A 25,460-nucleotide genomic window follows, 5' to 3' on the forward strand; every position below is an offset into this window, starting at 1 on the left:
CGAAAATTGAAGGACTATCCATCCAAAATCTTGCATGCCCATGCTATTCCCACCGTCCAACCCCCCATTTCCAACTGTTTGGAACTCTAGAACCTACAGGTAAAACATCAACTCCTGCCCTAAATCGTTCTGGACTTCTTGAAGGACGACAACGTATTCGGCAACATATAAACAGATGCCTCCACGAGTTCATTAGCGATTGGCCCTCTACCAGACCTTCTAGTACTGGGGAGGTCACCCATAGCCCAATACGAACGCCAAGCAGGAGTAACATTAATCCATGGCCCAGCATGGATCGTCCGCCGTACCCCCCGGAGGAGGTCGCTCGTGGACTCGGATCGAGCCAGACAGGCCACCGCAACTGAATTTAAAACCCGGCGGACCACCCGTCAAAAATACAGCTAAGAACCCCAATATCCCCATCCCGCTCATTTAACCACTCGCAACTTCCTACACACGGACCAACGACTACAAGCCGTGAAACCCAACCAATAACACCGAATTTCTTTCCAGGCCCCGGTCTTACCAACACGCCGGCCCACATGGCGAATTCGACTAGCAACCCTTTTCGAATCCGGCTACCTTGGGCCCTCCTCATCGGTATTGTAGAGATCTCCGATGACCCAAACCCGAATATGGGCCCTTCACCACAACATCTTCGGTGTTCACGAGGTCGCCCGTGACCCAATAACACACCTGCACCCAATAAATTTCCTCACCCCTAACTCCCCGAGGATCACACCGGACCTTAACGGAATAAACTCAAAAACAATGTTTCCTTTAAATGACATGTAACCGAATTATTATCAGCCTGATGACCAAAATAGTTAAGCTTTAGTGAACAAAGGAGTCGCTATATTGAAAGGATAGTTGATTAAGGTGGATTAGATGGTTCCGGATAAGAAAAAACAGGCAGAAGGGTATCCCGAGAAAATTCTTATGGGCTCAGACACCATTCAACCTCTTGAAAAGACCATGAATATGGTCCGTGCCAAAATTTACAACCATCAAAATACCGTCAAATGGTCTCAATAACTCATAAATACACGAAACATGGTTTTGCCTTTCTCATATAAAGAAAGGCTATGCAATCACTGTAAAAATCGACTTTTTAACCGAGGCCCGGAGGGCCGAGTGTCATACACCATTCGATTCAGTTCGTCGAGATCGGCAAATGTCTGTGTGTGTGTATGTATGTGTGTGTATGTGTGTGTGTATGTGTGTGTGTGTCATTTAAACTCACACAATTTTCTCAGAGATGGCTGAACCGATTTTCGCAAACTTAGTTTCATCTGAAAGGTATAACGCTCCCATAAGCTGCTATTGAATTTTTAGTTGATCCGACTTCCGGTTCCGGAGTTACGGGTTGAAGAGTGCGGTCACACAGCAAATTCCCATATAAACTGGTACCATCATGAAATTCAAATGATGTAAAACATATTAAAATTGATGTAACATTACTCTATTTTGGGGGTCTGGATCACTAATGGTCAATCAAAGCAGCTTTGACCACGTTGGCTACTTATGACGGTTCATGACGCCCCCATGGAACCCGCCATGTTCCTAAGCTAATATCACACCCATTCCACAACGAATTCTCTACCGATTTTTACAAACTTGATTTCAAATGAAAGATACAGTAATGCCATTGACTGCTGCTGAATTTCATTCGGTTCTGACTCTTACTTCCGGAGTTACAGGGGTGTTAGTAAGGATACACTGGAATTTCCCATATAAATCGGTACAATCGTAATACCTCAGAGGCTAAAAACTATTGAAATGGTCACCAAATTACTTCTAATCGCAGATCTAGATCACTGATTGCCAATCAAACATTCTTTGGATGTATTGTCCACTATCGACGATTCCGGAAGTCCGGAATTCCGGGCATATTCCACAATTAAAGTCACATCGGTTCATCGGTGATGACTGAACCGATTTTCTCAAACCAAGTCTCAAATGGAAGGTAAAATATGCAGTTGAGTATTGCGTCGCCGCACCTCCCCCCCCCCCGCCTTGTCCTTACACCTTCCTCCTTCATCACTCCCCTCCTCTTGGACCACCCTCATGCCCGCATTTCCTTCATCCACCCCGTATACCGAAATAAGATGATGGATTTCTGACGCATCCTCCACTCCCACTCTACTAACCCCCCATTCCCTACACGTTCAAACCCATTCCACCAACCTTTCCAAATTATAATCACATGAAGATAACATTGAACTCATGCTTATTAAGCTAATTAAATATTATTCTTTTGCCTTTCTTATATAGAAAGGTTACGCAATTGCTCCAAAAACCGACTTTCTAATCGAGGCCCAGAGGGCCGAGTCTCATATAACATTCGACTCAGTTCGCCGAGATCGCAAAATATCTGTGTGTATGTGTGTATGTATGTATGTATGTATGTATGTATGTATGTATGTATGTGTGTGTATGTGCGGATTTGTTAACAAAATGTCCACATCGGTTTCTCGGAGATGGCTGAACCGATTTTTACAAACTAAGATTCAACTGAAAGGTATAATCATCCCATAGGTTGCTATTGAATTTCATTTTCAACCGACATCTTGTTCCGGATTACGATTTGAAGAGTATGGTTACAAAACAAAATTTGTTGATTTGTCCACATCGATTTCTCGGAATTTTCTGAACCGATTTTGACAAACTTGATTTTAAATGGAAGGTCCATCAGCTGCTGTTGAATTTTGTGTGGATCCGAGTTCTGGTTCCTGAATTACAGGGTGATACGTACGATCACGCAGCAAATCTTGATTCCAATGAATTCTGCGATGAATGTAAAAAGGGGATTTTTTTCCAAAATGTAAACACAACTGTTGAATTTGTAGATCTAGGTCACCAACAGTCATTCAAAGTCTCTTTGGCCACACTGGCCACCATCGACGGATCCGGAAGCATCCAAATTCAGAATAACGGTTATATTGGTTTCTCGAAAATGGGTAGACCGATTTGATCAACTTAGTCTCAAATGAAAGGTGTTCCGTCCCCGGAAACTGATATTAAATTCCATCTCCATCCAACTTCCGGCTCCGGAGCTACGGGTTGTGGAGTGCGATCACACAGAAAACTCCGATTCAAACCGATACCGCGATGAATGCAAAAAGGTGCTCTTATATATACTTAAGTGTAATAAGAATGAAAGACATTTCCATAATGTTATATTGTACGAACCAGCTATTAAATCATAGTTTGGAGAAATGAGAAAGGCACAATTGCACCTCTAGGTGGATTAAAACAGGTTTTTTACATAGGATTTACCGGACTATGGTGATGGTGGTTTCATGGCACTTTTGAACACTATCAAAACCCCATGACGTGGGGGTGAAATTGTACTGACCATGGGGCTTTTCGTTTGCTCGGGACCCTTGTTCAAATTTTTGTTAGCGCAATAGGGATGTTCTACGCCCCTAAATCTCATTAGATCGGAAAAATATACCGGCAAAATCCCTATATATGAATTCAGAATCAAATCTACCGCTGAGGTAAACTCACTAACAGAATGAAGCTTGATTTTGGCGTTTAGAATTCATCTCGTCAGTAACTAGCACCAACTGGGTGTCTAGTTAGATGATGTATCTAAACCAGTAACAAAATTAGCACTTTTGACACACAAAATAACCAAACATGTTGCAGCTTCTCCCATTAAAAAGTAAAATAAAAAGTAATATTTTGTGCTTAGTATTCTTCTTGTCAGTAGCTAATAGACTGACTTGGTGCACCTATATTCGCAAATTTGGACTTAACCGAAGACCATAGATGACTTCCAATTTTATCCAGAATCTGGGAACAGTAACCTTTCTCCGGTAAAGGTGGTACTTTCCACAGTGATGTGTACGCACACATTAAGCTTCCTACCTTCGCCTAATAGAGTCGCTGAACCTTCTGTATGGAGGAAGAAGGAGAGAGAGAGATGTCAGTCTTTCTGATAAGTAGGCCACTTCGGTTTAACCCAATTTGCTCACTAGCGAGAATCAGTAAAATAAAAGCTTTGTGATTCACACTTTCCTGTGAACTAATTAGTGTTACATTTAATCATTTTAAAACAATCAATTCACAAATGAAACAGCTCATTTTAATGAATTTATGATAATTTGTTAGGATTGAACTTCCTCTTGACATTCCGATGACCATGAACATTTCAATTCATTGCGCTGAACACACGCCTACATTGAACAAAAATGATTCCAATATAGCGTATGATTTATCATATGAACGGCCTAAAAACTCGATGTTGACGATTTCGAATGGCAATCATTTAAAAAATAGTAAATTCAAGATCGAATGACTTCATATTTGAATTGGAATGAACAGGTTGTCGATTTTCAAATGATAAACTTAACTGTAAAGGAATTGATTGCACTCGAAAAAGTAAACGATGGCGTTGATAATCATTATTCCAAATCACAGCAGTTCATCATTCGTATTTCATCTGTTTTCAGTGCTCGGGCTGAACCAAATGACAATCATTTGATGCGCGCAATGCGATTGGGAGAAGTATTTCTTAGTTTTTTTTTCTCTTTACTAGTAACAGCATTTACTAAAACCACATCCGTTCACGAGAGCAAAAAAATATTTGTAATTTTATTAGTGTTAACGATAACCTGGTAGTGTAAACTGTTTTTCAGGTCAAGAAAAATAACAAATATTGTTAATAGTGTTTACTGGAAAAATACATCCAGTTCAAACGATTTATTTGTGCCCATTTTCGGACAATATCACTGGCATGGGGGTCTTGAGAGCATACAGGAAATCATCCGCGACGGTCTTGGAATTGCAAAAAGCAAACAACTGTGAAAGACGAGGCGAACGAAGTATTGGATAAGGTGTCAAAAAGACAAGAGGTAAAATGTTTGGCAAAGGTTTGTACACGGTCAGTTTCACGATCTGGTTAATCATTTTAGAATAGGACAGCGTTCATCGGATGCCAACTCTGTTAATTGGTGCCTACATCAATTGTGACGCCGAAATGGCCATTAAGTTTTGATATCCCAGTAAGAGCACAATGGATATCATTGGGAACTACTGGTTCCGAAATATTACGGAGGTATATGGCTTCCACAACGAGTAGTTACGTGTGGCAACCCAAAAGTCTGGAAAATTTTCACGGGCCTGCTCGATTCTTGTTTTCAAGGCGGTCTCAGTCCCGCAATCAATACACTGAATTTTTGCACATTCGGGAGTTGCAGGATATGCCACATGAGGAACCGATATGCGATCGAATTTGGTTCTATCCCGATGACCGCGCCGGCTGGACTGTTGCCGCCGCTACATACGGAACGTGCCATATGCCATATATATTTAACCCAATATATTCCGAATCACTGTCGCGAGGAGAGGGATTTAAGAAGTATAGCTCCCATGCCTCCGCATAGCTCAATGTGGTCCTGATGTTCGTGTGCCAACAAAGTAAAAGATCATGGCATGTTCGGTGATAATAGTGAGAAAAAGAAATTGCACATGTCCCTCGAATAAGAAACTAATAATGTTCAAAGACAATCAAAAATTTAGTAAAATTACACACTGTACAAGACGTCCGGATTTCCAAACAAGATTTGATTGGATATTTGAAAACAGCGCATTCCCGTGGAGACCATTTTGAATAAACCTTTAGCAATTGGCGTCTCCTGCACCAACGACATATAAGTTCTTAACTTTGAAAAGCTCCGATGAATTCGAAACCAATGAAACCCTGACCGAAGAAGTTGGTAGACCAGTGGACAAATTATACCTACAGCTATGACTCGCTAGATGTGGCCAACTTTGTATCTATTGTTCGTGAATGGAAGCAGACATGCTCCGCTAGCATATTTCCTCTATTCAAAGAGCTTGGCGTAATAGGTTCTCCGAAACGAATGTGACTAAAACGTAGTATTGATCCAATCGAACAGCAATTTTCAAATATCAGCGGCTCGTATCAATTTGTCCATTTTTATAGAAAAAGTAACAAACCGTTGAGTTCCTATATATTAATCAACTTCCAAACGACAATGTCCTGGATTTATTTAAGCTTGAGAAGACGGATGTTTTTCTTATATATACGATGGTATCAAATACGACATCATCGCACAGCCATACAGTTTTAGGTGTACCTATGAATTGCCGTCTCTTATTACCAAGAGTAATTTTCAAAAAAATACTTGGTTGGAAATGAAGTAAATCCAAACTACGCTAAATCTCGACTGACTGGATGCATCCTACGGGTAGCATCTTTTTAAATTCTCGTTGAATGTGAAGATATATCCTTGTACGATTTCGACAGCTAGGATCTGTGATAATTATATGGAGTATCATTGATCAATATTAATGTTTCAAAGGTTTTCTTCCATTTAATTCCACTATGTTTAATAGTGGAATTAAATGGAAGAAAACCTTTGAAACATTACGTACATTCCACCTCCTTAAGACCTCCGTTCGCGTATATATTGTGATCAATATTGTTTCTCTTTGTTCAAAGCCGTCCATCAGGATTCTTCTAATACCACGCATCTCAATAAAATAGAGCAAATCGGATGCCGCAAACTTCCGTAACTTCTTTCCGTAATAACCTAAGAGGAGAACAAACGAACTATACTGAAGGGAGCAACGGAACCGGGTATCACCTCAGACTATTTACTATTTAAACAGATTTGAACTAAAAATGTAGTATTTGTATACCATATCTAGCCAAACATTTGAAAAGAACCCATCTGTCAAACGTAAAAATAGAGGAAATTATAAAGGGAGTTGTGAATTTGTTTCAAATTCATTATAATCTTATTTAAAAAATTGTTACTATTTTATTTCGTTTGATTGCGTTAGATATATCTTACATTTGATTAATAACCGACAACAAATAAGTGTAGCATGGGATTTAACTTTAATAAATTTAATAGAATCGCATTCAAATGAATAGCTAAAGGTCAGTCAGCAGCTGACTTCATTCAGTAACATAAATTATGCTAAAGCTACAAGGTGCAGTGTCGCGACTCGATTCATTATGATTGGCAACTATACTAAGCAAAATTTGGAATGCAAAAACCATCTTTTTATAGTACGGTAGCAAGTTTTAAGCATTTGATTTGTGTTTATGGATACGAATTTGTAAAATCTAGGCTGCGATAATATGTGTGTCCTACTTAAGGGGAATTGTTTAAATACAAACTCACCGAAAAGAAGCTATTAGATACTATTTAGAGATGTTTTCAAAAGTTTATTATAATAGCCAATAGTTCTTAAATAAACCAATTAAAATAATATTCGTTTGCATCAATTTCATCACGAAGTATATAAAAACAAATTCCTTTGAACTGATGGTCTACCTAAAACCAAAAAACTATCGACTTGCTGTTCGAGCAACTTTCATTCAATTTTTTGATGACATGCATGCGAAAAAATATTTGGAGTAGTTCGATTTTCTTATTTGCTATATAAATTAAACATGAGACTATCTGATCGAATGTGACGTTTTAGTTGTTGAAAAATAAATGATGACATTTCAAAACAGAATGATTGCTATTTCGAATTTTACAACTTTTGCTTTTATCTTTTGTATGCCTATCATTTGATGTTTGCATACAAAGACGAAAAGTTGATTGCAACAAAAATCAAATGGCAGTCATCCAAAACACAACTGCCAATTGTTAAAGGGCCAGGCCAACAAGAATATCATTCGATTTAACGCTACGGTTTTGGTACAGTGAGTGTACTGTTGTTTATGTTGATGCGTTTTATTTACGCTCCGCTGTACCTTATCGGCCAAACGGGTCGAATGAAATTTTGTAACTCAAACCGTTTGGCATGTCAAACAGAAAGAGATAGAAACTTCCGGTTTTTGCTTAATAACAGTAATATTATGATCCATTCGGCAAAACAAATGGATTGTGTTCCGAAAAAAAAACGAGAAAGCCGAACATTTTCCACCCGCGCACATACACTAAAATGGCACAAGCAGCAAAACCAGTTTCATGTCACCGAAAACAGAAACAAAAAAAAACTGAAGAGCAGTTCGCCAAGCTCCGAACTCACTTCTGTGTTCTGTCCGACCAGCGCACGGTGACTCTCGAGTGACTCTTCTCCGGTAGGTTGACGGCGGAGAATTTATCGATGAGTAGTTGCTTCTGTCTGCTGTGGTCTGCCCAGCTATACAAACGACTCATTCAAGAAGTAGATTTTTTTTCGTAACACACCTCCACCACCTCCACGGTGCCGGTCGCTGCCACTGGCTGCTCATTCATGCGTAGTCATAAGACCTCTCGGCAGCATGCAGCAATTGCTTTATGGTAATTCCTCATTAGGTTGCGTTTTCGGACGGACGGACGGTCGGTTGGTCGGTCGGTCATTCGTCTTCACGCGTAGGGTGGTAGTAGGACACAGTTCCTGAACCGTTGTTGGTAGTATATCCGGAAAGGGGGTACCACCCTGATGACCGTCAACCGAACTGAACCTACCGCCAGTGACCTCAATTGAGCGCGGTTACTGCAATCCACGATCTTGTCGGTTTACGATGGACGGGAGTGGTTGGGTTAAGGGGAGTTGATGTACCTTCCGAGATGAAGTGTGTGTCTAGCTCGAAACTAGCACCTTTTACACATCATTTTAATGGAATGGCAGAGATGAGAGAGAATCAATTTAAAACCTACCGCTCAAAGTGCTTTAAGATGTTCAGTAGCCCTCTTGAAAGACGCACTTGTTGTTTTTTTCGCACAGAGGTTCTAGTTGGTCAGTGTTTCTTCGTTGACGAGAAAAATGACGAATTTTTTCTGACAATCCTATCACACCAATGAATAGCTACGGACCGGACCCTTTTCGGGAGTTTACTTTCCCTTTTTCTGTGCACTTCCGGAAACACAAACCCTCCGATCGCTATCGCATCTCTGCTCGAGTATAGTGTGATCCTAGAGAAACTCCCACCCGAAAACCCATTTACCCATTTATATGGCCGCTTTTGACGTGATCAAGTACATACTGGCATGCAGCCATTCGAGCTCGAGGCCCTATTCGAGAGTGGCCTTCGACCTTAGGTAAACGGCGATCGCGCGAAGCGTGCCCACAAGTGCGCGAGGTTGGACTAACAATGTCAGTCGGACTATGGTGGCTATTGAGCAGTCGAGATATGAATTGGATGATGGAGTGTGGCAAAGTTTTTCGGGACTTATGAATATTTATTCAGATGGGCCGAGTAGCTGACGATGACGGAGATGGTTCTTGTCGATTGAAGTGTGCGTGGCTGTGAGCCGGATGAGTGGGCTGTAGATTGCTGTTGTCGGGCGTGACAGTTTGCTGCATTGTTTATTTTCTGCTGCTTGTTAGGAGTTTGATCGCGGAAAACGAAGTTACTAAATTTGTTTCATCGCTAGAAAAGATTTATTGAAATGTTCTACCTGGCGATAGTTCCTAGCTCCAGATACGGTACAAATTAATCTGTCCTCATCAAGAAGCTAATGTCAAAATTCATAACATTTTTAAACACTCTAAAAGCGATTTCTTCACCCTCGCTTAGCGTTCAAGCCAGGTTTAAACGTACTGGTGAACCTGGTTTAAAAGTTAAGCAAGAGTGAAGAAATCGGCCCTAATATAACAAAACACGAAAAAAACCTACTGATTGATCAACCATTCGTGTTTTAGCTGATAATACAGTAGATTACTATAAAGCGGCTTCTGTGTGAGATTTTCCGAAGTGTTCCGTCTGACAACAAAACTGGCACATGGGAATCTGGCCTTCATACGTACCTAATGTTATCTGAGAACTGACAATGCATCGTGATTGGAAGCAGCTGAGCCGGTTGGAAAAAAAACCGACTGAAGAAATGCCGACAAGTTACAAACTTAACCTTTCCGTATTTCGACACGATGCTACTTATCGAAAGTACGCGTTGACATAACAAATAGTCGAACGACACGCTGCAGATCGTTAAGCAAAATAAAGCTTCCTTACTCGAGTTATCAGTACAGCATTTCGTGCATGATGGAACTGTACCTTGAGATAAATCTCAATTTTTACCTTCAGCCGATGTTCCACATGACAAAAAGAAGGAAAAGCGTGGCAATATTTCAAATCACCAAGCTCCTCTTTTTCAACAGAAGGGTATTCCCACTTTGCTGCGGAGCTTTACATAACATCTAGAGAACTGTTATTTGTCAATATTGTTACTTACATATAGCTTCGAGAAAAATACTGAAAATCTACTGGTAGAAACCTGGTAGCAGCAAGTGAAAGGATAAAGATAATTTCATCGGAAATCCCAACATTTCGAAGCGTAATGTTTCCAAAAAGGATGTTGTTTCTCAAATTTACGTTCAGAAGGCCAAGAGCAAAATTACGTACATACAAGGTTCAAAACTTCTTAAACTACGATGAATAACAGCCATTTGTTGCCAAGACTCGCTCTAGGAAAGTTTAGGCGGAAATGTTGACAAGATACAGTAGCTGTGTGATGGATGAGGAAACATGCGACAAAGCTGACTTGCAACAAACATTCGGGAACAGTGTGGCCACTTTTGAATGAGGTCAGATCCGTAGATTTTGAGTTTACCCGCCAGAATCCAATTTTTAACGTAAATTTGGATTCTTTTTCAATCCCAATTGATGTAGCGTTTTGTTATCTTGGATTTAGTTTTTAACTTTCTCGTGTTAATAAAAAGCTGAATTGGAGCCCTGGGGCGTTTTTTCAGCAACTTCACTTAACCCACCGGCACTCGCGCGAATGGCTCCCCGAATGAGCAAGGAAGAAAATTTCGTTAGAGTTTCGCACAAAATACAACGACGCGAGTGCCGGAGGGTTAATACTTTTCAGTTTTAGATCAGGAAATAGTTGATATTTTGTCTTTGGAATTCACTCAGATACAGGCCGCATAAATGAAAACCGCGTAAATTTCAAGATCCGCGTAAATGAAAACCGCACAAATTTCAAAATACGCGTAAAAACCGCGTAAAAAAACCTGAGTGTATTAATCAGTTTTTCTGTTTACATTTGAATTATCAAGTTATGAAACAACATAAGTATGGTTAAAATATTCTCTCTATAAGGTCAGTTACATTTCTATGTATTATCGCGAATAATTAAAAAAAGTCACTTCCTGATTTGATTTGCATATTATACTTTAAACATAAAAGAACTAACAACGACTCTGTTTTATAGGTTAAAGGGCCGTACAGCTGTGCTGCAGAATCTCAATAGCTGGTATATGCGAGAAAACGAAAATATGGAGGTTCAATTTCTGAGAAATAATTGACTTTAGGAAGAACTCACATCAGCATATTTGTGATCTTTAGAAAACAATCAGCGACATGAATGGCAGATCCCGGCCGACCAAGATATCACGAATATGGACACTGAGTGATCTAGCTCGGACATTTAAGGAATCTTATGACCAAACAACATGCTCGATGTCTTGGTAACTCTTGTCATACACGCATATTTCACTATCAGTGATTCTAATACGAAAGAGATGTGCATAGTGTGTATAACCAGCGAACGTAGATGATGCGGACTCCTGCGAAAATTCTCTTCCATGGACGTGTATTCTATGCAGAACGTGTAATCTGAATGTGAGAGAAACACACGTAAAGGAATTAATACTTTGCGCACATGGCTGAAGGGATATCTCAGAATTCGATTTCGTATTCGTGTATTCGTTCCACGTTGATAATATAAGTGTTTGTGGCTGAACCGAAACACAGCTCCCATACTGAGTTACAGAGAATATAGTTATTTGAGACAATCTTTTTAAGTTTCATAGGTAAACACCATGCCAAGATCAAATTAATGCGCGAATAAAATTAATTCCTTGCTGACATTTAGTCCAACGATATCGGATCCGGATGTATCTTTTTCAAATGCATTATGAATCGAACTACACTTCGGGTACTTAAATGCGAAACTTCAGCGATCATTCTATCCTTTATTAGAAGTTGAAGTTAAGCTGGACCATGCTTCATTGAAAACCAGCTCAATTTCCTTCTTGGGGAACTCGATACGCGAATTTCCGGCCAGAGTTCAAAAATGTTCAAATATACCTTGCATTGTTTTTCGCAAATCTGTAGCTCTGTGACAGAAAGCACGGCTTTTGGAAACAACAATTTATACAAATAGTTATTTAAAATTGTACGAACTTATACGAATAGTTACTTAGAACTAACGGTGAAGTTTATTCCAGATAACAATTGCTACAGAATCGTATGGTCCTTTATTGGCCACGAATACACAAACCAGTCGCTCTTTATTGCGTATGCTAGTTGAATTTTCGCCGAAAACAGCGTAGGAAAATCATTTGTACCCTTCCCGTTGCGAAAGGCAAATTGAATTTTGATAACAAGCCGTTTACCTTCGTCCAATTGTCTGGGTGTAGTGTAATGCAATCGGCCGATACAAATTGTGGTCGAATGCTGGTTATATATGAGTAACAATGTTACATATCTCCTGTCGCGTGGACCAATGCCTTTCTGCAGGAATCAGTTGTATGAATTCAACTATCGACTCTTTGTCGGATCATCAGATACTTCAAAAATTGAGTTTGATTCTGTCAAGACCATTATTTTCGCATGACACTAGTGCATCTGGGAATTCATCGTTAAATGGGAGTAAATTATGTAATTCCGCGGAGACATGTCACGCACAATTTTCTGCATATAAACGGAGTACTGGCATACCTTTCTAAAGCTTATTTCGTCGAACTACTTCGCGTGCTCGAAAAAAACTTGTTTGAAGAAATCCAATCATCGTTTCGTTGGCATGACATTCTTGCCTAAGGCTATGTTCCAATTTTGAGCGAAAAAGGCTCACCTATTTCTCGAGTGCGGGATCTGCACCAACGACATCCAGGTTCACAACTGAACAGAACATTAGTTGTTTTCTTTTCCTGCAAACTAGCTACATACCCGGTTATTTGTAGTCTGCTGTACTTTATAAGCCTTTCATGTTTGCATACCAGTTGATAATCAATTTCCGTCAACGACCGCACCTCATATCTGAATAGAGCAACAGGGAGTATCAGCGATATGTATGAAAAGAGTTTTGTGTGTGGCCATAGGCTGCGGGACTTTAGTTGAATACGTAAATCGTAGAAGATGTCATTTACAGCAGCAATCCGCTTTTTTCCCACGACTGTCACTAATGTCACTAGTCTTCCAAGATATATGAACGCGTGGACAACCTGTTGCCGCGTCAATTTCTATCTCGGAACTAACACCGTGCTGGCGATCTGGTTCTCTATCAACTACAATTTATTTTATTTTACCAGAGTTTATACTCAGACCGATATTGGCAGAAAAACCAAGGCAAAAAAACCTCTTCCACTGCTCTACGGTCGACTACAATGGTGTCTAAGTCACCCAGAAACCAAGAAGCATGCGGGATCTTTTAATGGTAGTTGTGTTCCTTTCGCACAGCTGTTCTTGGCATCGTACTTTCAATCACTCTTCAACAACAAACCAGAAAGTGCATCGCTCAGCTTCAGTACAGCAAGCGTCACAGACGAGTCGGATGTTTAATAGCCAAAGATGTAGCTTGTTTTTAACCTAAACTATTCAATTTGTCGGGAAGTCAAGTTCAAACATTAGCTGAGACCACAACTGATTTTATTGCACTCAATCATGGACTACCTTAAATTCCACAAACAGATGATAAGTTCACAAGTTGTATTTCCAAAATATAGGTTTAGTCTTCTAATGAACAATTATTAAAATCGAGAGCCCTTACCTAGTTGTATTGGTTCGTATTGGTGTAAAAAATTCAATATTGAATTTCCGGATATAAATATAGATAGATAACTCAATACAGATATCCTAACAACTTCTTCGAACATGTTCAAAGTTTTTAGAGTTGGTTTCAGTAACTGCACAAATTTGAACAAGATTTTCTTCCACACACACCTGAATCCTACTCATGCGATTGTTGGAGAATCTCTACAAAACTCAAAAAAGTCTGGGCTTTGTGGGAGATTTCTTACGAGCTCAAAGTAAGCCCTACGAACATTCATAAGTGACCACATACTTCAAGCAGAAAGCGGAAATGTTCCGAATTTCCAAGCTTCCAGGATGTCCTACGATCCTCTAAAAATATGAGGAATCCTATAGACTAGAGACATTCCAGAAAATTTATACGAAACTCAGAAAATCCTGCGATACTCGAAGAGTATTTTTGGTATTTCTTACGAATTCAATCAAGCTACTAACTCCCGAAAATGTCTAAAAACATTTAGGAGAATCTTAACTATAATTACATGGGTTTGCAGATGTTAACAAACGAAATTGATTCACAAATTATCTCCCTACTCGTAAACGACTGGCAACACTGCTGTAAGTCAGTTTGTTATTTTTATGAGCTGTTTATGAAAGCAAATTCAACGTTTATGATAGAAATATAGTTAGTTTGGCCGATTGTGTTAATAGTGATTCGATTCGTGCTAGTGGTAGTGGCTTTCGACTTACGCGCGATATTCTCCACTAAATTCTGCAAACATCGCGCTCGGTGCGTAGTCGTAAGTATTTCCCGCGCTCCATTAGGGCGGGTTGGAAGTGATCATGAGTTTTATTTGGAAGATCAGGAGGAGGATTGAGAAAGTTGAATGTCGTATTTCAATAATGGTAGCAATATTGTAAAACATTTTAAACTATACAAAAATATTGAAAGTGAATTGCATACTATACGAGAAAAAACTTTCGCATCTCACTTCAAGGTGAATGAATTATGAAGCCGATTCTTTGAAAAGAAGAGGCATTTTCTTGTCATGAATTCACTATAACTAACAGCTTCAGAGTCATTCCAAATGATCTTGTTTTAAACCAACCTACACGGCAGCGATAGACTTGAAGTATTCCAATATCTGTCCTTCGGTTCGCGAGGTGAAACATTTGTTCTTTTGTTCCAAGAAATATAGGGTCTCGTGTTACGAAAGTTCCTCATATCCACTTTCATCAGGTCACTATTTACCTGATGAAAGTGGATATGGGGAACTGGTTACTGATAACGTTCAGTTAAGCAATTTTTTACATATTAGTTTTTCATCTTGGCTGGATTTAATTAGAATCATGAGGATTCCATCATAATTTTTAACATGTTTTAGGTTAAAATAAAGAGCAGGATTTCTTCAGATGACTAGTTAAGCAGGGCTACGTCGTTCCAAGCAAAAAGAACTTCAGAATCCGAAGAAAAAATTATCCGGTTCACTCAAGGAAGTTATTTAGGACATCTGATCTTTGGTTTATTTATCAACGCTGATGATTGAGCTAGAAATACTTGATTCTATTAAATAGCAACCCTAAAGGGAACTCTGAAATCTTGAACTACTTTTTAATAATGGAAATCAGGGAAAATCAGTGTACCATTTTCAGGTACACGCTAAATTATTGTTCGCAAGTCGAGTTGAAAACGGAAGCCAATGTATACACTAGAAGAGCCAGAAGACGGCCACGCTGTTAGTCCCAACCAGATTTATTCCCAATAAATGGTGTTGTTCTGGAATAAATCTTGCAAACTTTTTCGCCCGTTTTCTCAACTTTATAGAAATATAAATGGGACGGACCAGCTATAGCAAAGATCGTGAAGTTAGCTAGATCGATTATCATCGAGAAGACAAGACGTGACCAGCATAATCGGTTAATCGATTACCTGAAGCTCACCAGGGTTCGATTCCCAACCCCTCACTTTGGTTTTTTCCACATCTTTCTACAAATTTTTTAACCCGAAAAAAGAGACGACTCAAGTTTCTATAATGGACAAAAAGAAATCGAGAAGACAACTCCATGCCATACCGTGGGAATTGAAATCTCCTCCAAGCCGGGAGGAGCTCCACAATAACACAAAGTGGCCGGTAATCAACCTAAGCCCACTAAGTCCTGTGCTGAGTTGAATCTCCGGTTGAAATTTTGAGCCACTTGAGGTTTTTTTTGTGTTCCTAGAAAGTTAGGGTACTCCCAGTTTGGTCTAGAATTCTTAGACTTTGTAACAGTGCTTGCTCCAGCTGTTATATTTGGTGACCGTTCTGCCCAGCCATGAGAAAAATTTTGGCCTTCTCAAAGCATCTGATCTGCCTATAGTTTTTGGGGTGCAGTTAACAGGGTGATGTCAGAGTCACACTCTTCCTGACCCAAGATATCATAATATTTCATATCGTGGTGAATGGTGTGGCTCTCTTTCGTTGTTCTACAAAAAAAATGCTTCGAAGCGTCTTTTAAGAGATCGCTTCAGAGTCGCCGGGCACTTTTCTTACGCAGAGCATTGTAATAGATCTCGTGGACTTTCCCAACGATAGGCACGCCTTCCAGCATTTCTAACCCAGGTAACCACCAAGCATCGAGCATATGCTGTAAAGCACCATATAAGTTAGATTGTTCGAAGTTTCTTGCAGTGTATTAGCATTTTGCATGCTTCACTATTATTAATAAGCATTCAAAAATCTATTTAAGAACTTCTTTTGAGAAAAACAGTATTTTGTATGCGTATCAGTAAAAAGCATGCTAATGACAGTGCAGTAAGACGGCCATATACTTTATTGAATCGGCCTTCAAATATTATTTCAATTCGATGATAACGCCGTTGATCTCAACATCGTGAGCGGGCATGTAGACACTGCTGTCCTTTATCAAATACTTCTCATTAGTAATGCCAATTGCTTGCTTTAGATAAGATATCATAATACTGAGCAAATTTGGGCGAACGTTCGAACGTTTTCTGTGTCCGAACTCTGTGAGAATTAGCTTTGATCCAAAAGAAGATTAGATATAATCTGACTGAGTTCAGTATGTATGATTTTCAACTGGAGGTCGGTGTCTTCGATGACAAATCTTGTTCGACATCCATTTTAACCATTAGCTGCTTTTTATTTTTTTATTCTAGACGTTTTAACCCATTAGCTGAGTCTTTCAGATAAGTTCATTTCTGTACGGGCCTAGAGTTCGGCACAAGGGAAAAAGTCGAAAAGAAACTATGTGGGATATAAGAAATTGAAAGACGAGTCAGGTGATAACAAAAATTGATATATGGCTGAACGCTACCGGTAGCAAATAGCAAAACCGATAGCAAATGGCAAAAAGAATGTGTATAAACCTCTAACAGAAGCAGATCACAAAAACAACTTTGTTTTATTCGCTTGTCCAAAATAGAATGTCGTGACGACATTTGGACTGGTAATTCAACTGTAATAATATGCACCGTAAACAACGATCTCCAACCAAGTCACAGCTCCTAAAACTTGTCTCCTCAGTATACTGGGTTTGATATGACGCCTATTGAATAGATGGTCCGTCCGTTGCTTTTATACACCCACACAGAATTTCACAAATGACAATCTTTCGGAAATTGGGGTGTGCGGTGTTTTTTACAAGTTTCCAACCAACGCAAATTTATTGGTGAAGGATCAAATATTCTAAAAAACCTATTTTTTCTAAACTACAGTCGGATTAAATTCCTCACTAAATCATCTGCTAAGTTAACCGATCCGCATGGACAGTCTCCTGGAAAAATGCTTCGTTCTTCGCCTTCAAACAGCTAGCGTGAACACTCCGAGAAAATGCTTCATCCGTGCTCAATCACCGCAACATTACAGAGATATCTGCAGTGAAATTATATTTAAAAATTGGTGCTCCATATTGATGGCTTTGCTCGAAATAGGGTGGGGAATTTCGATGCTTTAAGCGCGCAAATGAAAGAATATGGACTCGTTTTACACATTTTGACTGCCTGTAGATTGTGTAAAAGCATGGAACTACAACTCCAATTCCTGCAATGTGAATCCTAGCCAAACCGTGATTTTTGAATTTGAGTACTGTCGTATCCGTTTGTTAGGCAGAATATTTATCAAAGGTAAAAATGGAGCTTAAACTTCCAGCATATAAGGAATGCAGCACTGATATCGGTTCAACCATGTGAATCCTCGACGCATCGCCGAATACAACCTCGACTAATGTACTCCGATTACGTTGACAATGACAAATATGTCGCCGTCAAGAAAGGTTTGATCACTTGGAGCGTCTTCTTCCCAGATGTGCGTGAAATAAGAATGTGTAACGGCCGACCAATTCCTTCCTACCTAACTTCACGAACTCAAGCAAAACCTCCAATCATTTCTCACATCACGCAACCTACGTATAAAAGCAAGATCATCACGTGTAGGTACTGTAATCAGGCGGCGTACAACAGAAGCCTTGCGTAGAAGCTACTAAAAGTTTTCCAGTACAACCGAAGCTAGCAGATAATTTTTATCATCGTCGACTGAACCACTAGAAGCATCTTAGGCACGGCTGTGCCTAGTAACTCCAAGCCAACTGCCAACACAATCAGCGAAGGCTTCTTCCAAACAAACCAACAAAGACGAAGTGAAAAACTGAAAAAAATACAATATCATCCGACCGTAAGCTATGTAAGTAGCAACTATGAACTCAAATGATCCTATTACTATATAAAAGATCGACGGCTCAGTTTAGCTAATGAGTAGAGCCGCGAAAATTATTCGAAATTAAAAACAATTATAATTTAAAGAGCACCTTTAAATTCATTCATTAACTTGTTTACTGATAAATAATCAGATTTAAAAAGTGTGTTCAACATAGTTAAATTTGAGATACTAGCTCTTCATCGCTAATCATTTTAAAAATTTGCCCTGGTTTGGTGGCATCAAGATGTGGAGCTGGTCTTACTAGTTTCTGATCTTTACACTCTGATCATTTTGCACAGATTGTATGTGTGTTGTTCAACTCGGGAAAGCTGATAATTGTTGATGAGCAAATTTGAAAAAAAAAAATCGAGTTTGGCAAGCAATTTGTTCAAGCGATTAATTCTGATTAATTATTATACGAATTCGAAGCGAAAATTTCTAGCTAACCAAAGTACAATGGAGGGAATGGACTAAAATGGACTAATGTGAAATTGTACCTCAATTTTTCGTTACTGAATTATTTTTTTGAAAAACTGGTTTCTGAACGCTTTGTTATACGGATTGTTATAATTGTTTAATAATGGTTCACGGTACCATGGAAACAGACAATAAATCCCTCTCAAGATAAATAGAAATAAATTCAGATGTTACGTTCGACGGAAACACTCTATCAAAAATCCATCGAAAAAATTGCATTCAACTACTGTCAAACAGAGAATAGTAGGCTGCCAGCTGAACAAACTCTCTGACAGTAGCTCCCAAAACTATGAAACAAGCAACACGCAGATCTTACTCTATCACTTCAACGCTCCGGCCTATCCCCCCGTCGGAACGTGACTTGCAATTCCCTCCGAACCGATCTAGGCGCGTGGTACCACTTAAGAAACCCAAAACCCCTGATTCGAGGAACCCACCCGATCTCCTCTGCTACGAACACAATGGTTTCCGGATTTTCTTTAGCTCTGTTTTCGCTCCCCGCGAACGTAGGAGGATTCGATTACAAACTATTACCTTGCTGGTTCTCCCTCTTCTCTACGGGTTTAGAATTGAAAGTTGTGACCGGACTCGGATCTAGGCTGGCCGCCGCTATCGACCGGGCTAAATTGTTGATGATGATGATGATGCTGCTGCTGCTGGTTGTGAAGTCGGTGATGTATGCTGCTGCTGCTACTGTTGGCGTTTTGGTGAGTGTTGCTGCTGATACTGCCGCTGATACCGCCGGTTATTGCTCCTCCTCCTCCGACGGTGCCGCCGCAGTTGTAGTAATTCTTGAGCTTCACTTATGCCAACGGATACTGATGTCACAAGCTGGTGGTACCGGCCGACGAATGGTGGTAACCGAGACTCTGGTGGTAGTAGGAATCCTGTCCGAGGGCGGCTGCGGCCGCATGCGAATTCTGCAGTGGACTCAGCCCGTTGTAGCCGGCGTATTGGCTCATGTCGTACATCTTGATGTCGGCCTTGGACTCGGCCGGTAGCAGCCGGGTGATGGAGAACGGGTGACTAGAGGGCGTATAGCCGGAGGGTTCCTGCTTCAGGTGCATCGAGTGGTAGTCGCCCAGTAGCGACGGATGGCACCGGTTAACCATGGCGGTCAATTCCTCTTGTTGGAGCTGCTGATGATGGGAACTGTGCTGGGGGTGAGATTGCTGTGCCAAGCATGCCAGATCGGTGGTCGCATGAAGCATGGCCAGAGCGTCCACTTCTTTGCCATGGGCGGCATTCAACATTCCGTGCGTGTCGGCCGATATCTTCGGATCCCGGTGGTGATGGTGGTGGTGATCATCGTGCGGGTCCTTCTTGTCCGGGCTGGTTGCTCCCAAGCTGTGCGAGGGACTTTTATGCATGGAACGGATCACTTCTTTTTTCTCATCCTTGAATCGCTTCTGTCGCCGAAGGTAGCAACCATTTTCGAACATGTTACCGGAATCGGGATGCAACGTCCAGAAGGAACCTTTACCCGGTTTGTCCGGTGTTCGGGGCACTTTGACGAAGCAGTCGTTGAAGCTGAGCGAGTGTCGGATCGAGTTCTGCCATCGCTGCTGGTTCTGCCTGTAGAACGGGAAAAGGTCCATGATGAATTGATATATTTCAGCAAGCGTAAGCATTCGGTTCGGATTGTTATTGATGGCCATCGTGATCAGGGAGATGTACGAGTATGGAGGCTTTGCAGCCGTGTAATTCCGTCGGTAGATGGCCGCAGGTTTTTCCGTTCGTACTCGCTGCAGGGCAGCTGAATTGGGGGAGCCTGGATCTCCGAGTATTTCTCGGCTTCCGGCTACACTCGAATATCCTCCCATGGCCGACATCGAACTCATTCCGTTGCCACCCATGCACGATCCCATATTGGGAATTGGTGATCCCATTGAGCTGTACCCGATCGGGGCTGACGCCAGACAGTTTCCGGACATTGAGTTCATAGCAGCACCCATGCCCCCCATTCCCGGATTGCCGAGAACTGAAGCTCCGAAACCGCCGCCCTGCGGTGATACCGAAGACATACCGCCGACGGTCATTCCCATGCTGTTCATACTGTAGGTTGACGTCATCGGACTCATATTTCCGCCGGCCATACTCGTACTGTTGATCGATGTTTCCGGATAAAGTTTCTGCATTTTTTTTATTCCTCACTTCTCGCTACTATCGTTTGTTCTTCCCTAAATGCTCCAATACTACAAGCTTTACTTTGTCTTCCACGGCCACTAAGCTGTGCACACAAACAAATCAATCAAAATCACTTTCGAATACAATTTGGTCTACCAGCACTACTAGATCAATCATCTCGTTCAATCGCTCAATTCTCGGCGGTGAGTGCGGCTCACATTCCTCCCCGGCGTTTTTAATCACTAAATTGTTTATCACTTCACACAGTAGGCTGACTGTTATCTTCGCCGAGCATATCGTTGTTTGCTTTGTTCACACAAACCCCCCCTTTTTCCGGATATATTCCTTCGATTTTGGGGGCCTCGCCAGTCAGGATACACACTTCCCGGGAAGAACTCTGTTTAAAATTCAATAGTAAACACAAACAACTCCACTCTCCGGACCTCGTCACACGGCGAGAGGCGACTCCTTTTCGGACAAGCGCCACCGAGCTTTGTGTGGACACAAAAACTTAACTGCCTTGGTGCCTTGGACCTTCTGCCGTCAGGCGACTAGCAAACAGCGTATACACACACTTCGAATCCCGGGGGGAGTTTCAACAGGTTCGTCATCGACGTCGTCACACTCTTGAGGATTAAGGCTTAAGCGTTTTCCGCTTTTGGATGCCAGAGCAAACCAACGTCGTTGTCGTCGTCGTCGTGGCTCCTTCCCTTAGCTCGGTCCAATGTTGACTCGTTGCAACCCAAACACCAGTGTCGTTTTACTGATTGAAAAGGCAAATATGTGCGCTTCAGTCCGTGGCTCTCTCTGGCTCTACTGCGAGGCTTCGATCCAGCACTATCTCTGAAGGACTCTCCGGCAAGCAAGCAAGCAGAGTCTCGAAGGACTCGATGTATATTTTCTCCCGCGAACGTGCGTACGATGCGTCGTGCGTGACGGAACGGGCTATTTTCGGCTGTATCTGTGTCCGAAATTTGCTCCCCTGTTAAAACGAAACCACTACAACTACTAGCAGCGAGTGGTATATTTCACATATGCCGAAACGATCCGTGTCCCGGGGAGCACACCGAAACGCGTCAAAGCTCACTTTCGATTCCCGCCTCCCAACGCGGAACAATGGGAGTCCTCCACTCGCGGATCTGTTCGCTCACTCACGTTTCTTCGTTTGTGGGGGGGCCGCCCGTGTCCTCCAATTTTCACGCCAAAAATCAAGCAAATATTTTGCCCTGCACGCGTGTGGAAAATCCCGTGAAAATGTCTCCAAAATCCCAGAACAGCACACTCCGATTCCCGAGGAAAAAGCGTCAGCTCGCGCGCGCGAGGGCTTTATTATTATATTATGTTTATATATTATAATGTTGTACAAACTTTGTCTGCCTGCCTCTCCGGAATAACAAGATGTGGCTGTTTGCAGAGGGGAATAACTACTATTTGGCTTTCAAACAATATTCGACTGAAGTGCCTAACTAAACTTTAAACACACATCCTCTTGCGTGACGGAACGAGAGACCGTCTCTGCGTCAGTATTGGTACCGGCCAAACGACACGTTATCCAATCTCGCTCCCGCACCCTAACCAAGCAGTGCGACCGAGCCGACTAAAACGCAATGCATCCCACTCGCACCACATCGAATCCCAACGGGTACAACCGTAGCAGCCAATCGTCTGCTCGCACAAAGCAGGCAGTGAGTCGCAAACAAAGAAACCGAAATTCACCACCGATCGGTGCGGGAAATTCACCACCGAAGCAGTACTCACTATCACACCGAACGCAGCATGCCATGAGCCAATACTCGTTCACTCTCGCAGCGGGTGATAGAGATAGATACGAAAAGGGGAGGAGCTAAACTCGAAGCTGTCAGGCAACTTCTCTGCTGGATGATTTCGTGTGATCCGTTTTGATCCTGTGTTTGTGCGAGAAAAGGATGGTGCGTTCGGCTCATCTCTGGCTGCGGAACAAGGACTTCAAATGCTGAAGCATGCGCCCAGCAACCTTCCTGGCCTTCGCTCCCTCGCTCATCATCATCGATTATGACAAAGGACTGCGAAGGATCGATGTGGTACGGCATTTCCGATAAAATTGTCCCCTTACCCCAACCCCAGGGCGCGGTGGGACAGTGCGACCTTCCGTTGCGGATCCCATCGGACACAGTTGATCAAAGACCGGCTTCGAATGGACTCCACTGTGTTTTTTTTTGCTTCCCTTCCAGCAGCAGCTGAGTCACCACCCCCTTGTCAAATCATCCAGTTTTTCTGGGCATCCGGCCGCTCCAAAGATACACTGCAACTGGAAGAGGATTTGCGGGTGGGGTTGGAGGATGTCACGCGTATGTGTCAGTTGGTTTCTCTCTAATTGACATTTTATCGGAAAACGGAACGTACCAAACCAGCCTCAGACATATCGGCCGAATGTTTTGCTGGCTTGCATGAAGAAGCCTGTCACCGTTTTACCGTGGGTGACACTTTGGTTACAATCCGCGACAGGGTAGAAGCACTGCATTGTAACAGAACACCGCCGACTGAAATCGGATCGATATCGATATCGGACGTCGCCAGACCAGCCCCGCCAGCCGAGGAAGAAAGTGTAATTTGCGGAGTCCACGGATTCTACCTCCCAGGATTGGATTAGTCGATCGATTTGCGAAATCGAATCGGACAGTTATGGGATCTGGAGTGAGATTGGTTGAATTGGAAGTGATTTTGTAGGTTGTATTTATTCGGAGTTGTGTTCCGTTGTTGAAAGACTTTAAAGTTTTCTTGCTTGCTTGATCTGGATTTCGCAAGGATCAGGCAACGGAATAAAAAGAATTCACGGGAGATCGAGTGGTGGTTGAATGCCGAAGTGTCCCCATAGTCTAGAACAGTAGTAGTGAAACGAATTTAATTTTAGAAGTGTGGAGTTTCAATGTTTAGAGCAATGAAGTAGTCGCAGAAAATACTACGCCTTTCGCTTTCGGAGGCCTGAACTTCAGTTTGGTTAATCTACCAACAAATTCAATCGAGGCAAATCGAATTTAAAAATTCATTTAAGTTATTTATGTTCCGAAATGTTCACAAAGTACCATGCATTTTACTGATTCTGTATCATGGCTACAGAACGCCTTCTTTGATTGATTGCTAAAAAGTGGCAAAATAACAGTGCCCAAAGGCTGTGCTTGCTTCGATGAACAGGCTACTGAATCTAAAGGAACTAATTCCGTCTACATTTAAGTTGCACTATGTTCACATTAGCATTTTTGATTTGATTTGAAAAAAATCGAAACTGTTTTATGACGGCTGAGAATGAACCTGAAGCGTGTAGAATATAAAAAAAATCATTTGAAAATTGGTGTTATTCATTCAATTGAATATCGTACACTAATATTCAGTTCAATAATTATCTAGGTGAATATTTTCAAATGTTGGTAAAGCATATAGGGGGAACTGCGAGTACTACTCTATGTTGTAAAACATATGTTGGTTTTCGAGTGTTCAGACGAATTAAGTGGAAAAAATCATTAGGTCTCTTTTTTTTTTAAAAGAAATAGAAAACTAATAAATATCTGCACTTTTTTAAAACTTCGAGTGAAACGGGCTTATGGTGGAAGTAAGATGGATAAGTTGGGGATATGGTAATCAGAACAGCAAATATCATTATTTACTGTTTCTAACGGAAGGTTTTTAATAAATCGTGGTTCAATTCGTAGTGAAAAATTGTGTCTTGGGGTCGAATTAGGCAATCCATGAGACGTTTCTGATCAGCTGATTATTTCTTGTTTACTTATTCTGACGTTACTCCGAGGGGTGCGACGTCCGACAATATCGTTGATTCGATCCAACATCAAACGAATCGGACTAACAAAGTTGTTTGTCGGACGAGTTTTTTCTGTTCGCAGGAGTAGACTTGTTGACAGAACCCACCGCTGAATTGTCAAACAAACGTCTAATGGATTGCCTAATATAGCCATATTTTGTATTTTCCAATATCGCTTTTGCCGTTATTATAATTGCTATACAATAAGTTTTTCATAAACTTGGAAATTATATATTAAAATCGCCCTTGATAATATCAGTTCCTCGACTGCACCCGACCTGAGTGCGGGACCTACGTTTGGGCAATTACGGTAGACGCGAAGTTGTGTACCTTTTCTAGGAAAAAAATCCGCGAAAAGAATAATTTGTTCTACAATAAACCCTAAATCAGAATTTTAAAATTACCCTCACTACCATATTATCAATGTTTGCTTAAATTGTACACGCTTGACAGTCTTCATGGCCTACTAAGTGTTTCACAATTCAAGGTTGGAAAACCATGGCAACCGTCTTACCCCCCTACCAGTTTTACCCACACAACAATACTAGGGCCTACTTTGATGCGTTTTTGGCAATTAAAAACCTGCATTTAGCGTTGCTAATGTTTCAGATTGTTGCACCCTGAACGGATATCGGCCCAAGAAAAACATTTTGCGTGATTTTTGTAATTTTCCTAGATTTTTCCAGTTTTT

General features: G+C 41.3%; 1 protein-coding gene across 1 annotated transcript; it reads right to left on the reverse strand.

The window, feature by feature from the left end:
- Nucleotides 1–2,015: 2,015 nt before the first annotated feature.
- On the reverse strand, nt 2,016–22,578 carry LOC131676711 (protein fork head). Its single transcript, XM_058955972.1, has one exon. It carries the CDS (start codon nt 20,985–20,987, stop codon nt 19,674–19,676), a length of 1,314 nt encoding a protein of 437 aa, XP_058811955.1. The 5' UTR covers nt 20,988–22,578; the 3' UTR covers nt 2,016–19,673.
- Nucleotides 22,579–25,460: the final 2,882 nt, after the last annotated feature.

Source organism: Topomyia yanbarensis, chromosome 1, assembly GCF_030247195.1.
Source record: "Topomyia yanbarensis strain Yona2022 chromosome 1, ASM3024719v1, whole genome shotgun sequence".
In the NCBI taxonomy this organism is placed as follows: Eukaryota; Metazoa; Arthropoda; class Insecta; order Diptera; family Culicidae; genus Topomyia; species Topomyia yanbarensis.